Source organism: Girardinichthys multiradiatus, chromosome 18 (assembly GCF_021462225.1).
Source record: "Girardinichthys multiradiatus isolate DD_20200921_A chromosome 18, DD_fGirMul_XY1, whole genome shotgun sequence".
In the NCBI taxonomy this organism is placed as follows: domain Eukaryota; kingdom Metazoa; phylum Chordata; class Actinopteri; order Cyprinodontiformes; family Goodeidae; genus Girardinichthys; species Girardinichthys multiradiatus.
Window position 1 is genome coordinate 42986108 of NC_061810.1, and position 16375 is coordinate 43002482.

At 38.6% G+C, this 16375-nt stretch overlaps 1 protein-coding gene across 4 annotated transcripts in view; it reads right to left on the reverse strand.

Moving 5' to 3' along the window:
• LOC124883699 (rho GTPase-activating protein 42) overlaps window positions 1-16375 on the reverse strand; it is a 135443-nt gene that overhangs the window by 9188 nt on the left and 109880 nt on the right. For 2 of the 4 annotated variants that reach the window (XM_047390938.1, XM_047390936.1), the window contains 11 exons: window positions 14322-14400; window positions 14011-14050; window positions 13626-13688; window positions 12089-12163; window positions 11532-11616; window positions 11278-11336; window positions 10196-10301; window positions 9936-10095; window positions 6601-6751; window positions 5937-6329; window positions 3939-4095 (listed from right to left, as the gene is read on the reverse strand). In XM_047390938.1, the coding sequence (XP_047246894.1) occupies window positions 3939-4095; window positions 5937-6329; window positions 6601-6751; window positions 9936-10095; window positions 10196-10301; window positions 11278-11336; window positions 11532-11616; window positions 12089-12163; window positions 13626-13688; window positions 14011-14050; window positions 14322-14400 (1368 nt within the window). Of the gene's footprint in view, window positions 1-3938; window positions 4096-5936; window positions 6342-6600; window positions 6752-9935; window positions 10096-10195; window positions 10302-11277; window positions 11337-11531; window positions 11617-12088; window positions 12164-13625; window positions 13689-14010; window positions 14051-14321; window positions 14401-16375 lie in introns of all 4 variants that reach the window. The other 2 variants (XM_047390937.1, XM_047390935.1) reach the window with 1 other exon arrangement.

Below are 16375 nucleotides of genomic sequence, written 5' to 3' on the forward strand. Positions count from 1 at the left end.
GTGGAAAAAAGGAGTGGCGAAAAACTGTACTCCAGGTTAACTATATTATCTATAAAGAGAGACTATACAGATATAACCTACAACTGAAAAATGCAAGGGAATCCTTCTTTTCTGAGATCATCAGCAAAAACATTAACAATGCTCGTGCATTATTTGCCACGGTCGACAGGTTAACAAACCCTCCTGTAACTGTAGCATCTGAACTCTACTCTACCAGGGCCTGCAATGAATTTGCTGAATTCTTTACTGAAAAAACCCAAAAGATCAGAGGGGCAGTCAGCACATCCACATCAATGTTGTCTCCAACTAGAAGTGATTTTGGCAACATTTCCCAATTTCACCAAATAAACTGCAAAAACTTGGAAATCGTAGACCAACTAAGCTCTTCTTCCTGCTGTCTCGATCTTTTACCCACAGCTTTCTTTAAGAAAGTTTTGCCTGTAATAACATCTGATTTAACTCAAATAATAAACACGTCCCTTTTGTCAGGTGTTTTCCCCAGGCCCTAAAGACAGCAATTATCAAACCTCTATTGAAAAAGAGCAATTTGGACAAGCTGCTACTACAGAACTAAAGGCCTATCTCAAACCTCCCCTTCATCAGTAAGATTATTGAAAAAGCTGTGTTTCAACAGTTAAACAACTTCCTAACAACGACCAACCGCTTCAATGTCTTCCAGTCAGGCTTCCTGCTCCCCACAGTACAGAGACTGCTCTTGTCAAGGTGTTCAATGACATCCGTATAAATGCAGATTGTGGAAGAACCACAGTGCTGGTATTATTGGACCTTAGTGCAGCATTCGACACTGTTGATCACTCCATTTTATTAGAGCGCCTGGAAAACTGGGTTGGCCTTTCTGGTACAGCACTCAATTGGTTAAAATCATACTTGAAAGACAGGGACTTTTTTGTGTCAGTAGGTAACTTTACATCAGAGAGCACAAAAATCACATGTGGCGTTCCCCAAGGGTCCATCTTAGGGCCCCTCCTATTCAATATCTACATGCTCCCCCTAACTCAGATTTTAATAAACAACAACGTAAGTTATCATAACTATGCAGACGACACACAGCTATACATTACGATGTCACCAGGTGACTATGTACCCATTCAAGCGCTGGGTAAATGCTTAGAAGAAATCAATGCATGGATGGGCCAACATTTTCTTCAGCTGAATCAAACCAAAACTGAAGTAATAATCTTTGGACCAAAGGAAGAGCGTTTAAAAGTTAGCACACAGCTTCAGTTAATATAGCTTGAAACCACCAGTCAGGCTCGAAACCTGGGTGTAGTGATGGACTCAGAACCTTCAGAGGCACATAAAGGTAGTAACTAGGTCGGCCTTCTATCACCTAAAGAACATCTCCAGGATTGAAGGACTAATGTCTCAGCAGGATCTTGAAAAACTAATTCATGCGTTCATCTTTAGTAGAATTGATTACTGCAACGGTGTCTTCACAGGTCTGCCTAAAAAGTCGATCAGACAGCTGCAGTTGATCCAGAACGCTGCTGTCCACGTCCTCACTAGAACTAAGAAAGTGGAGCACATCACCCCGGTTCTAAAGTCCTTACACTGGCTCCCTGTAGCTCAGAGAATAGACTTTAAAATACTTCTGTTAGTCTATAAATCACTGAATGGCTTAGCACCAAAATACATTACAGACTTGTTGTCAGTGTATCAACCACCCAGACCTCTCAGGTCATCTGGCTCAAATCTACTCTGCATACCCAGAACCAGAACCAAACATGGAGAAGCAGCTTTTAGTTCTTATGCTCCACTAATCTGGAATAAACTCCCAGAAAGCTGTAAAAGCGCCAAAACCCTAAGTTGCTTTAAATCAAGATTAAAAACGTATTTGTTTACAGTGGCCTTTGACTATGCCATCCAGGCATGATTAGTTGGGTTTTCAGTCCAATTTTCCTTTCATTTTCCTGTCCATCATTCTATTCTCTTTATTTTATTTTATTTTACTTTTTTAAATAACCTCTGTTGTTTGATTTTATCATTTGATTTGTTTTTCTGTCTGTATTTGTGTTTATTTGCTTTGTGATTGTATTGTAATTCTATGTACAGTGCTTTGAGTGTCTCGTTGCTAAAAAGCGCTATATAAATAAACTTACCTTACCTTACCTTTAACCTCTTAAGCTCGAGGGTCCCGTTACAAGGGGCCTTGGCCTCTTTAGCTTGCAGCTGACTAACTCAGACTGACACACACTTGTCATATGTCCAGATCTTCATCTGAGACTCCTCTACAAAAGTATCTACTTCCTTCTTATATCCACTAACCACAACTCAAACGCCATACAAAAAGGCATGCAGATTGTCAAAATGCAACTTAGGACCAATAACTGTTTTGCAGTGTGGTATGATTCAAAGTGAACTGTTTTTCATTTTCTCTATTCACCCTTTTTCATTATAGTTTGTTTGTATATATAGTTTGGAATTAGAATGTGGTAATAAAAAGTGCTGAAAAAAATCCAAATTATGTTTCTTATTTGGAAAAACTAGTTTTATGACCAAATATATAATGGCAACCCGCATTTTCAATTTCACAAATAAATTCAAAATTTCAATAATTGTGCCAAAATGGCACAATAGGGCTCCACCTGGACTTGTTTCAGTCTAAACATGTATAACTTTTCAATTGCTTGTTGTGTTTGACACCAGACTGGCTACAGATGTCACTCAGATGTTGTGTTTATTTCCTTCTTTCCAGCAAGAGTAAGAGGTTTTGTATGTAAACATTTGTCTTTTTTAGGCAGAAATTATTCTTTGGGCGTTTAAACCTCATTTACTCAGGTCCAGAATAATTTACCCTCAAATTTTCACATCCACATCATCCTCCAGGACCTTTCTGTTAGTTGATACCAAGAATAGCAGTTTAGGCATTGTTCAAGTTGAGGAAATGCCTTGTAAAGTATGAGTGTGCATTTTTGGTAAAATAGACCCTCCAGCTTAAGAGGTTAATTATGACCAGCTTTCCTTTTCCTCCTGAAGAAAAGCATGCCCATAGCATGAAGCTGCCACCACCGTGTTGCTTTGTGGGGATCATGTGTTTAAGGTAATGTGCAGCATTACTGTTTAACCTCGCAATGCCTATTTTCAAGAAGGGAAAATTTTTTTTTGATTTTGATCTTATCTGACCCGAGAACCGTCCTTATGTTTGCTATGTCGCTTACATGGTTTGCTGCAAACTTTGGCAGATTTCTGATGGATTTCAACTTGCCAGTCTTCCATTTAGGTCGGGAATGTGGAGTGCAAGATTAATGGTTGTCTTTTCAAGAGGATCCCCACCTGACTTGTGGATCTGTGCACCTTGTCGAGAGTTACCATGGGCCTCTTGGTTGCTCCTATGATTAATCCTGTTTATAGTTGTCGGAAAAAAAGATTATCATGATACAATTTGTGATTTATCATGATAATTATGAGTTTTAGCTGATGATGTTTCCAAATCCCCACAACTGACAGTATGCTTGGGATTGCTATCTTTGCTGTTATTTTCTCCACTATTGGTTTTGTGGGTCCATCAAAAAAATATTATTGAAAGCAATTTTTGCATGCTGTTTAGCTGTATAGTTACACTACCTAATGGAACTAGTGTGCAGAAGCAGAACATTTATAAGACAATATACACATCCATATATTTATTTGAAAAACAAGGGTATTATTGTTTGTGTTCTGCTGGATAAGTGATGAACCATTTTGTCTGTGGAATATCTCTTGAAACTCTGATAATAATGCTAAATCATTTGCTGACTCAGAACAACAACAAGAATGAATAAAATAAGAAACTAGATATACAAACTAAAACAAATCAAATTACTGAACTTTTCCAGTTACCTAATCATTTCAGGACAAAGGAACAGATAAAAGACAAAGATAAGATTTCATGGGCGGAACTATTTCTGATAAAACGTTAATCAAAAAGAGAGCTTTACACTGAGCCAGGCCTCTGGTAGCCGTTGTTCACCGACGCGTCTATCCTGCGCCGGATCACTAGCTTCGGTGGAAGGTTCGGGTGATCGCCAGGCTTTGAACTCTCTTTGGTCTCCAGTGTTGATAGACTTTGAACAGATCCAGAGCAGCTCCGCTGGACTTGAGAGTGAGATACACATAATAACTGTTTGTAGAACTCTCTAAGACACAAAATTTGACGACAAAGCAGCTTAGAGCAAATAACTCAGGGATTGAGATATGAAATTATACTTTTTATCCTGCAGTTTAATTTGTGGTTATGTCAAGAGGTGCAGTTTAAACCAGATGTTTACATACACTATGGAAAAAGATCCTTATTTCTATTTCTATTTCAATCAGACTAAACCTTTACTGTTTTAGGTCTGTTAGGATGACCAAAATTATTTCTATTTACTAAATATCAGGATATATACACTACCAGTAAAATCTTTGGACACACCTTTGTCATTCATTGGCTTTTCTGTATTTTTATTACTTTCTGCATCGTAGATACATACTGCAGACATCGAAACAATGAAGCAAAATATATGGAATTATGTAGCAAACAAAACAAATTATGAAATAACTCAAAACATCTTTAATATTTTAGATTCTTCAAAATAACCCTCCCGGTGCTTTGATTACTGCTTTGCACACTCTTATCATTCCCTCAATGAACTTCTTGAGGTAGTCACCTTGAATGGATTTCCAACAGTCTTGAAGGAGTTGCCAGAGGTAGGAATGAAAATAAATATAAACCATTCAATGAGAAGGTGTGTCCAAACATTTGACTAGTAGTGTATAAAGGGAGGTTTTTCTTTATTCAGATTCAGAGGTTTACATACATTCTGTTAGTATTTAGTGGAACTGTTTTAAAACTGTATGGCAGTTTGCTGGCACTTTGGCCCGTTTATCCTGTCAGAACAGGTTTGTAGGCGACCCTTTCAGCTATGCATCCACATTTTCAATGGGACATAGAACAGCCAATGGTGATGGCCACTTCAAAACATTTCCTTTGTTGTCGTAAAGCCACTTTGTAAGTAATTTGGTCTTATGATTATGAACATTGTCTAAATATTGCTTCCGTATTTCTACATTGTCTCCATTCCTCAAGATGTCATTTATTTTGTAAAGTGCCCCAGTCCCTCCTGCAACTAAACACCCACTAAATATGACAGAGCACCCCATGTAATTCTCAGTTGGTATGGTGTTCAAGGGTTGCAACCTCCCCCCTTTTCCTCCTAAACGTATCAATTGGTATTTTAGCTAAATTCGTTTTATTTTATCAGACTACAGGACAAGTCTCTAAAAACTAAGGTCTTTGTCTAAGAGTGCATTTGAAACATTTCTTCCTAGATGAGTGACCTTTAAGCCAATGTTGATAATGCCATGTTTTTACATGCACCCTCGCAAGCTCTTTTGCTTTTATTTTTGGGTCATACACAATATTCACACCCGAACAGGTTCATCTTTAGGACAGAGAACCCCACCATTCTCTAAGAGGAATGATGGCTGAGAATTCCCCTGCTGTTTATGTTGTTTGAGCAGATTAACATGGCAATTTATGGCATTCAAAATTGTTCCCAAGGATGAACCAGACACGTGGAAGTCCACAAATCTCTCAGCAGAGTGTTTGAGGTGTTACCTTCAGATTATACCTGCAGGTGTTCCTCCATTTAACTCAAATGTTACTTACAAAGCCATGACATCACCATCATGGCTCAAGGCATCGTAATCCTAGACAGAAATTAAAAATACTGAAAAAAATGATCTCTCTTCATTCTGGCATTTGGCAACTGACCTAAAATAGGAAAGGTTTAGTTGTAAGTTATTGACATACGGTGAGAAAAAAAACCGTTATGCATCTTTTTATACAATGTATGTCAACATCTAGTTTGAAGTGTAACTGTTGCATTTTCATTCTATCTACTCTGTCACAATAACAATAATAAGATCAAATGGCAACATGATAATTATTCTACCGTCAAATGCTTGGAGCGATTTCAGTGAGGGAGAAATGGTGCGATTCAGCAGTGCTGGCTTGAGGTCAGTGCAGCAGTGGGGGGCCTTTTTGGGTGCAGGAGACAGTCGAGGTGTCGTGCTGATTGAGGACAGGCTGAATGTTTCCTCTGACTCTCCATCTGTTCGACCGCCCTCCTCCCTGGAGCTGGACTCGGCGCTGCTGACACAAGCCCCACTCCTGGAGCCGTTTGAGAGCTGCGATGGGGTTGGGCGGAGGAGGTCCGGCCTGCTATGGCTCGTCAATGGTCCTGAGAGAGCAGGTTTGGAGGAGGTATTCTGCTCGGAGGAGTGGGATGAAAGAGACTCCATGCTGCCCATAGGGGTGCTGCTGGGACTGCTGCTCAAGGTGTCACCTATGCAGGGACCAGAAAGAGGCATGCAGGGCCCTCATAAAAATCTGCTGGGTTACTACTGAATAATACTTTATTTTTGCTGTAAGAACCACTTAATTTAAATTATGAGGAACACTTGAGAAGCAAACTATTCTCAAAGTAGTTATTCAGAACTTGGTAAAAAAAAAATTGTGCATATGTTTGAGAGATATTTAAGACCGCCAACAGATTTTGGCATGTAATGCGGTGTAAAAACCATGAGGTGGTAAGTAATCACGACTTTGGTACTCACTTTCTGCATCAGCCAGGCACAGTGTTGGGGTGTAAAGACTGCGGGGCTTGCGGGGCCCTTTGGACAGAAGGATGGCTCTAGTCCTGCGGGAGCCATTTCTACTCTGTGGTTGTGGCAAGGGTGCGTTGGGATCTGGAGGCTGGTGAAAGATCTGTAGATCCAGAAAAGAGCATCAATTGCTCAAAACAACCTTCATAATCTTTGTGTCAATTACCAGGTAAAAGGCTAATTAAAAATATACAGGTCCTTCTCAAAATATTAGCATATTGTGATAAAGTTCATTATTTTCCATAATGTCATGATGAAAATTTAACATTCATATATTTTAGATTCATTGCACACTAACTGAAATATTTCAGGTCTTTTATTGTCTGAATACGGATGATTTTGGCATACAGCTCATGAAAACCCAAAATTCCTATCTCACAAAATTAGCATATCATTAAAAGGGTCTCTAAACGAGCTATGAACCTAATCATCTGAATCAACGAGTTAACTCTAAACACCTGCAAAAGATTCCTGAGGCCTTTAAAACTCCCAGCCTGGTTCATCACTCAAAACCCCAATCATGGGTAAGACTGCCGACCTGACTGCTGTCCAGAAGGCCACTATTGACACCCTCAAGCAAGAGGGTAAGACACAAAAAGAAATTTCTGAACGAATAGACTGTTCCCAGAGTGCTGTATCAAGGCACCTCAGTGGGAAGTCTGTGGGAAGGAAAAAGTGTGGCAGAAAACGCTGCACAACGAGAAGAGGTGACCGGACCCTGAGGAAGATTGTGGAGAAGGGCCGATTCCAGACCTTGGGGGACCTGCGGAAGCAGTGGACTGAGTCTGGAGTAGAAACATCCAGAGCCACCGTGCACAGGCGTGTGCAGGAAATGGGCTACAGGTGCCGCATTCCCCAGGTCAAGCCACGTTTGAACCAGAAACAGCGGCAGAAGCGCCTGACCTGGGCTACAGAGAAGCAGCACTGGACTGTTGCTCAGTGGTCCAAAGTACTTTTTTCGGATGAAAGCAAATTCTGCATGTCATTCAGAAATCAAGGTGCCAGAGTCTGGAGAGAGACTGGGGAGAAGGAAATGCCAAAATGCCAGAAGTCCAGTGTCAAGTACCCACAGTCAGTGATGGTCTGGGGTGCCGTGTCAGCTGCTGGTGTTGGTCCACTGTGTTTTATCAAGGGCAGGGTCAATGCAGCTAGCTATCAGGAGATTTTGGAGCACTTCATGCTTCCATCTGCTGAAAAGCTTTATGGAGATGAAGATTTCATTTTTCAGCACGAACTGGCACCTGCTCACAGTGCCAAAACCACTGGTAAATGGTTTACTGACCATGGTATCACTGTGTTCAATTGGCCTGCCAATTCTCCTGACCTGAACCCCATAGAGAATCTGTGGGATATTGTGAAGAGAACGTTGAGAGACTCAAGACCCAACACTCTGGATGAGCTAAAGGCCGCTATCGCAGCATCCTGGGCCTCCATAAGACCTCAGCAGTGCCACAGGCTGATTGCCTCCATGCCACGCCGCATTGAAGCAGTCATTTCTGCAAAAGGATTCCCAACCAAGTATTGAGTGCATAACTGTACATGATTATTTGAAGGTTGACGTTTTTTGTATTAAAAACGCTTTTCTTTTATTGGTCGGATGAAATATGCTAATTTTGTGAGATAGGAATTTTGGGTTTTCATGAGCTGTATGCCCAAATCATCCGTATTAAGACAATAAAAGACCTGAAATATTTCAGTTAGTGTGCAATGAATCTAAAATATATGAATGTTAAATTTTCATCATGACTTTATGGAAAATAATGAACTTTATCACAATATGTTAATATTTTGAGAAGGACCTGTATATATATATATATTTGCATCCCTGGTAAAGATGTGTAAAAAGCTTTTAACATTCATATTTAATTACAGAAGCATAATCTCGCACTGAAATGTTTACAATCAAACCTGTTATTTGAGTAGCTTTTATATATTAAACCAAACATAATTTGTAAAGAAATAACTGCGTTTAGAAAAATGACTGTGCCATGATTACTTGCACCCATGAAAATTAGTCTAAACTAAATACAACTGAAACAAGTTGTTATAATATACTTAGGTTTGTAGGCCGATCAGAGTGTGTAGTAACCTTTTATTTATTAATTCATTACTTCCTGTTTCTTTGGGGTTTAACTACTGTACATTGGTCTATGGTGCTCTTTAAAATGGGAAAGACAACATAACACAAATGGCAAGTATGGTAGATGTAGGCAGATCTTCATAAATGAGGAAATACCTCTCTGTTTCTCCAGGGTATAATTATTGCGTGCCACAGAGGTCTATTTTTGCTAGTTGCTCTTCAAACTGGGAAAGACAAGGAAACATGCCTTTCAAGTAAGGCAGATATGTGTTGATCTTAATTAGTGAGGAAATAACTACCTGTTTCCCTGATGTGTAAAAACAAAATGACACTAAGGCTCATTTCTTTTAGTTAGTGATCAAAATGGGAAAGGCAAAAGAACCTGCCAGCCAAGTAAGCTGACCTTCGTAAGTCAGAAAATGCCTTGTTGTTTTCCAGATATAAATATGATGAGACGTTTTTCCCTTAAACGCTCTTCAGAATGAAAAAACAAGAGAACATGACATCTAAGTAAGCTTTTATATTGTTCTTCACAAGACAAGAAATAACTTCCTGTTTCCCTAAAGAAGAAATATGACATGACACAGAAGCCCATTTCTCTAAGCCAGTCTTGAAATGGGAAAGGCAAGTGAAATATACTATTCTAGTAAGGTAGATGTATCTTCATGATGTGTCATTCATTCTACAGAAAATAGCTATTGGCCAAAACTTGCAAATAACGGCAGTCAGAGCAAAAAGCAAAAAACTAATTGAGCTGTAACAAAGTTGGCACACACAGTGAGGGGGATGGTAAGGTAGGTAAAATTATATCCAAAGCTCATTGTTAGAAAGCTGCAGCATAGAGCTGCACCTTGTGGTCACCGCATCTCCATAAACAACAGCTTATTTTGCGGCTTTTATACATATCTTTACCAGGGACTGTCAGTGATTATGGAGGGAACTCAATATGGTTTAGAGTGAATATAAAGTCACAAGCATTTTCCTTAACTGCGGCTTTAAAATTAATCGTCTGTATGATTTGCAAATAAAATTTAAATGTTTTTTTCTGAAGAAAGCAGCATCTATAATCTGTGTTCTTATCAAGTCTACTTATGGCAACTCTATGGAACTTGATCTAAAGGACCTTCAGTAAAACTTTGGTGAAATAAGTCAATACATCTATAAAAATAGTATGTGGATTCTTGTTTGAAGTTAAACAGCCTCTCACCTTGTTGAAGTTCTCGATGAGTATTTCCACCACAATGTTCTGAAACTTTATGTTCATCATAGCAGCCACCGTCTCCTCCTGCGACCGCATCAGTGTTGGCCCAAAGATAACACCCAGGTTGGACACTGTCATCAAGTTGAATTGGTTTTGTGCAGAAACTCTGTATGTGAATGGGATGAGAGTTTAAATAGTTTTATACCTTTATTTCTTCTCTCAAAAGGTCACTTGTTGTGTAACTGCTTCATTACCCAAACACCTACATGACAAGGTGTTTTATTAGTAACTCCAGCATTTCCCTGTTCTTCTCAGGTAGCGTATGAACCAAAGCATGGACGGCGCACACTCTGTAGTTTTGATCATCAGATTCTTTGAGAAAATACAAGAGTTTGTGGAATCAGCATACAATAAAATCAGTAATTCACACTTTTCAGAATGTCTGTGGGTGATCCAGAATTTTCCTGATTGTTACAAAAGTAACCTGTTTTTTTGTTTTTTTACTGTATTTGTCCTTATTGATCATGTCAATCATTCTTCTGTACTTTAAAAATCTTTTTGGCATATCACATTCAATTCAGACTTGCAGAAAAATGACAATCCTTATAAATTAAGCCAACTTAACCATGGAATTGAGTAAGACATGAGAAAAATGTGAAGCACACAGCATGGAACTGTCTCTGAGATAAAATGGGTTTAAATGTTTCAAGTTTTGCTCATTTGATTTTTGCCACAATCAGGACCTTAAAGTAGCACTTGCAAGAGAATTTTCCAGCTACATATTTTATGAGATATACAATATTCATTTCAACTCCAATACAATATTTATAGGCATAAATGCTACATACCCATAGTCATGCCTAAACATTTATACCTCTGTGAATAAGACACAATCGACTGAAGAATGCTCACAGTATGTGGTGAAAAAAGCTGTGAAAAACAATAATAACGGTGAAAAATGTGTAAAAATTGCATTTTATGTGTTAAGATTGTGATTACATTGATCAAGTTTAAGTAAAAAAAACAGAGCTCATTTGATTTTACTGTTAAAAAACAACCAAATGCAGCCATAAATTGCCATTTCTTTTGCCTGTAAATTGTAAATAAATTTAATAAAAAAGGACTTGCTCATCATTAGTTGTCCTAGACTTTTAATGTTATCTACAGTAGACATCAGATTTGGACCTTTAAACATGATGTCTGAGGATCAATAAGTTGGATATTCATAAAATCTGTCAGTGTGAGAGTTTGTCACTGTTAGAAAAGATGGATTGGTCTTAAGGGTGTCAAGAAAACTTTACCAGAGGTGCCAACAAACGCTTGCATAACCCAACATTTTAAAACTTACTGACAGCCATGATGAAATCTTTGTGTAGCTTGAATGTCATGAGAGGCTCAGAGAGACACCTGATGGGGAAAAAAAGCCCAGTTATAATTTACAGTTATTTGGTGAGACTGGACCTCTGAATGCAGCCACCTTCCCGTGTGAGTCAGTGATAGCTTTGAATGCATGGCTAACAGCAGGGTGGTTTCTGAGAGTCTTAATGGTGCCACTGATCACTCCTGACAGTTAAGGACATGCAGCTGGTGGGGCGAGCTGACCTGAGGTAATTCTTCAAACCACTGGTGATGGTTTTGTTGTCCCACATCTCAGGATCCAGCTCCATATCCACAGGTGCCTTGGAAGCTGATAAAAACATGTTTTATTATTATTTTTTTTAACACCACCAGAGTGATTATGTTGTAATCTGTCAGCATGAAACCAATACAAGCTGACACTACCAGACATGATGCTTAAGAGGGAATTAAAAATAGTGACTGTTGCCTTGGATAAATAGATTTAAGAGGAAAACCTAAAGCACACATGTGCAAGGGTGGTACCTCATTGAGATGGAGCTCAAGCTTTAGAGGGATTCTGGTGAATCGCTTTTGCATTTTCTGTTCATGTATATGAAATGTGTGTAAACAGGATTACCTCAGGTAATTTAATGAGGTAAGGACAAAATAAAATGAGCCCAGATGGCTGTTACACAGTCTGACCACAGAGAGGAGCTCTATCCTCACTCTGAAAGGTTACATCATGTTTGAAGGCACAAGACTCACTGTGATGAAAACAGGACTTAATTCACAATTTAATCCAAAACAAATTAACTACTTACAAAAGACTGTGCTCATCAGCCTCTGTACTTTGGAGTTTACCCCTCCAATTCTATACAGGCCCATTGTTGTTATGCCTGGGTGACAATGGGAAAGAAAAACAATTAATTTGGTGAAATATACAGATTTTCAGTTTAGTTACAGTGCTTTCCAAATGTGTATCTTCTGTTACAGCCAAAAATTGTAACAATTGATATTAAATGTGATAGGCCAACACAAACAATTGTTGAATGGTGAAGTGGATGGAAAATGATATATGCTTTTCAAAATATTTACAAAGAAAATTCTTAAAAGTGCGGTGTGCATTTACATTTACCTCCCTTGAGCCAATTCCATGAAGAACCACATCAAGAGACTGTGTTTTTGCTCATTTTTCTTTGCAAAATAGCTGAAGCTCAATCAGGTTAGTGCATCTATGAAAATCAAGTTTCAAATTTTGTCACAGATTCACAATTTGTCTGGACGTGGGCCATCCTATCACATACATATGCTTTGATCTAAACCATTTCATTGTATGTAGGGCTTTATGTTTAGTGTAGTTTTGCTGGAAGTGAACCTCTGCCTCTGACACAATTTGATTTGAATTTTGCTCCATCAACTATGGCCAACTGCCTTCTCCCTGTGGAAGAAAATTATTACCACCACTATTTTGAACCACGGGACCAAAAAGTAAAATTTTGGTCAAATTTGACCTGTGCACCTTCTTCCATAAGCCGGGTAGAAGAAACCTTCTTTTGCCCTCTAAGTGTCTTGAAACAAAAGTGAAATGGCACATCTTATAATCTCCTTTAAACAATAGCTTCCTTTTTGCCACTCTTCCATAAAAGCCAGACTTGTGGATTGCACAACTAATAGTTGTCCTTTTAGAATATTCTCCCTCCTTAGTTGTTGGTCTTTGCATGGACCTTCTAGCTGTCTGTATGATTAATGCTTATGGGCAATCATGTCTTGGTAGGTTTGCAATTGCACCATACTGTTTCTATGTTTGGATAAAGGACTGAACAGTGCTCTGTAAGATGTTCAACACTTGAGGTTGCCTTAATGTCGTAACAATTTTATCCCTGACCCATCTGCTGTGTTCCTTGGTATTCATGATGCTCTTTGTTTACCAATGTTCTCTAACAAACGTCTGAGGCCTTCATAGGATAGCTGCAGTGTTTATAGTGGGCTAAATGTACACATAGATGTAAGCTCTTTATTAAATAGGTGATTACTAAATTTAACTGGTTGCACTTCATTTTATTTTAGGGTAAATAAGGAAAGGGGACTAAATCCAAGATTGAACATTATTAATTATTTTTCGTTCAACTTCACAGCTATGCACTCCTTTGTGTTGGTCTAATCACCTTAATCAGCAATAAAATACATTGCTGTTTGTGGTTGTAACATGACAAAGTGTGAAAAACTACTTTTGTAATTGTGGATTACATGCCATGTCACTATACTGGCATGGTTACTAATGAACAAAGTCAATTATCAGGGCCAGGCCACGTAAGCGTAATTTGACACATAAAAACTGAGGGGATTTAAATGCCTCACCTCTTGTCTCGACCAGGCCAATGCATTTCCTCACAAAGTTGAAACCTGCCTCGTTAAGATACGCTGGGGCATAACAAGAAAAGGGGGGTTGACATGTCAATTAGCGGCTAGGTTAACTACAATCACGTAGGAGTAATCAGCTTTCCCTTATGCCTTGGCTCAAACTAACAAGATTAATAAGATACAGCTTCTGTGCGGGAAGGCTCTGCTGTGTCAGCTGGGTGGGCGAATACCAAGTAACTGTTAATGAGCAGAAATAGCTATAAGTAAGAAATACAACCTATTTGTTTATTTATGTCTGGTGACTCTATTAACTTATTATCAAGCATAAAAACATGGAATCTATTGATGAAAAGGGTTTGGAAATATGAAAAATGATGCTTACTTTCCTCTTTTTTGCTTAGTATGGCTGGCAGGTTGTAAATCTGCAAAAAGTTTAGAAGAAAGTCTTTACTTCATTGCTAAAAAATGGAAATAAATCAAAAGAAAAAAAAAAAAGACCCCAGATATTTTCCACTGTCCCAAAGGGTTAAGTGCTTTGTCAAATGTTTTGCACCTCAAACAACCAGAAGAGGGTGCTAGTGACAAATCAGTCGGAAAAAATGACTTATCTGAGAAACAATTAAAACACACTGATGCCAAAACATAGCATGAAGAGAATAAATATTTCTCAGATAAACAGGCAGAGATCCTCACCGGCTCCTTGCCATCCATGGCCTCCAGCCACAGTCTTCTGTTGGACTCTGACAGCGCCTGCAGTGTCATAACGCCATGCCTAGAAGGTTTTAGGAGAAAAGCTGGTCTCAGTATGATCTCATTGCTGTGGGGCCCCTAGACGGACCGTGTTTACACTGGCTGATTCAACTATAAAAGGACTACTGAAACTTAAATAGCTCGTGTGTGAATGCTTGACTTCAAAACGGTGTCCTCGCTTGGCTCTGTGTTTCACTATCCACTCAAAGCTAAAAGCCACATTTCTTTAGGTTAGAGTGATGCATGTTTTGCACTCAACATGCAGGCGGAAAAATCTGTTGGCACCCCTGCTAAAGATGTGTAAAAAATTAGTAAACATCTAGTAAACTGAACATTTTTATGAAAAGTCAACCTTTATTTTTGTACATCTATTTACTGAGAAACTATTTTAAAATTTTTATTTATTGAATTATTTGTTTATTTTTTAAGATTTTATTTTTCGGCAATAGTGGCCTTCATTGACAGTTACCAGACAGTAAATGGTCAGAGAGAGAAGGGGGGGAAGACATGCAGCAAAGGTCTCAAGGTCGGGAACGGAACCGAGGACGTTTGTGTCGATGACCATAGCCTCTGTATATGGGACGTCCGCTCTACCGCTACATCACACCCCCGAAATACATCTGGAATTTTTTTTTTTACCCAATGACAGGTGACACACTTATTGATGACGTTAGCCAACACTATTACATAAATGTAACAAAATAATATTTAAAAATTTATGCTTACATTTTTTACGCTCATCAGAATCTCTAGAAACATCTTGGTAACTCGATACTTTCTCTTTCCCTGGGTCATAAATACGATCGTTATAAATACGTTATAAATCTTGGTCGAGGTCAAGAAAAGGACAGAGGCCAGAAAAAAGCCTTTTCTCTCTTACTATCACAAACAAGAACATGTGGACTTTGCTCAACTTTAACTTGAACTCCTTCTGGAACCGTGCGCGTTGGGTAAATGAGACTAAGAGTAAGCTGATGGTGATTAAAAAAAAACAAAAAAAAAACACAGTAGCAAGGAGGATCTGTGGTGCTGTGGGCATTTTTCTTTTCTTTTCCTAAGATTAAATGCACTCAAATGAAAGGTTGGAGTTTTCTAAATCTACCTTTGGTGTGAGATTTTGTTGCTGCAATAAAAGAACAATTTATTTTAAGGCTTTTCACACATCTTAACAGGGGTGCCAATAAATGTGTCCACGTCTGTACTTTTACAATCTACAACTTCAAAATTTACTGCTGTAAAGTTAAATCTCATGCAATTTGAACTGTAGCAGTGACACAATCAGATGACACTGGAAAGAAAGCTCACCCCACCCAGTAGTGACAGTTAGTACTAGCAAGGAGTAAAATCAACGTTGCTACAGCTAGGAGGTCATTACTAAGCAGACAGATTTGGATTTGCATTTAAGCAGGTAAGGAAATATTCACATTTGTGATTTGCTCGCAGAAATTAAAAAGAATACATTTTTCCAGCAACAATGAGCTGTGTGATTTTTTATTTGGATCACACTTTTACTGAGCTTCCGAAAAAGCTTGTGTTAAAAAAAGTGGTATTTATAATCATTTTAGCCTTTCATTTCACAGAGTTTTATTTAAAAAAATCTAATTTTTGCCTATTTTAACATCTGGGAAAATAAAATCAAAGCATTATCCTGCTGTGAAAATCCCTATCAATCCCCAGCAATTTAGACAAATAAACCCTTCCAGAATCAGACGGCTGGCTTGATTATGGCCGGGCCATAGGTGTGACAGAGTGTTCGGGATATAACAAGGATAAATGGATGGGCTAAAAACTGACTGGAACTTGGCCTGCATTGTCCTCATGCTTGGAGCCTGCACCTTGGTGCATTGAAGTGTAAGATAAATGAGTTGTCCTGCAAATAAACTGCTCAGCAACACTCACCAAGGGTGAGGAGTACTTTGCAAGCAGCTGCTGCACAATTACACACACAGAAAAGAGGGGCAAATTCTATATTTTGAAGTGAGGATCTCAATGATTAG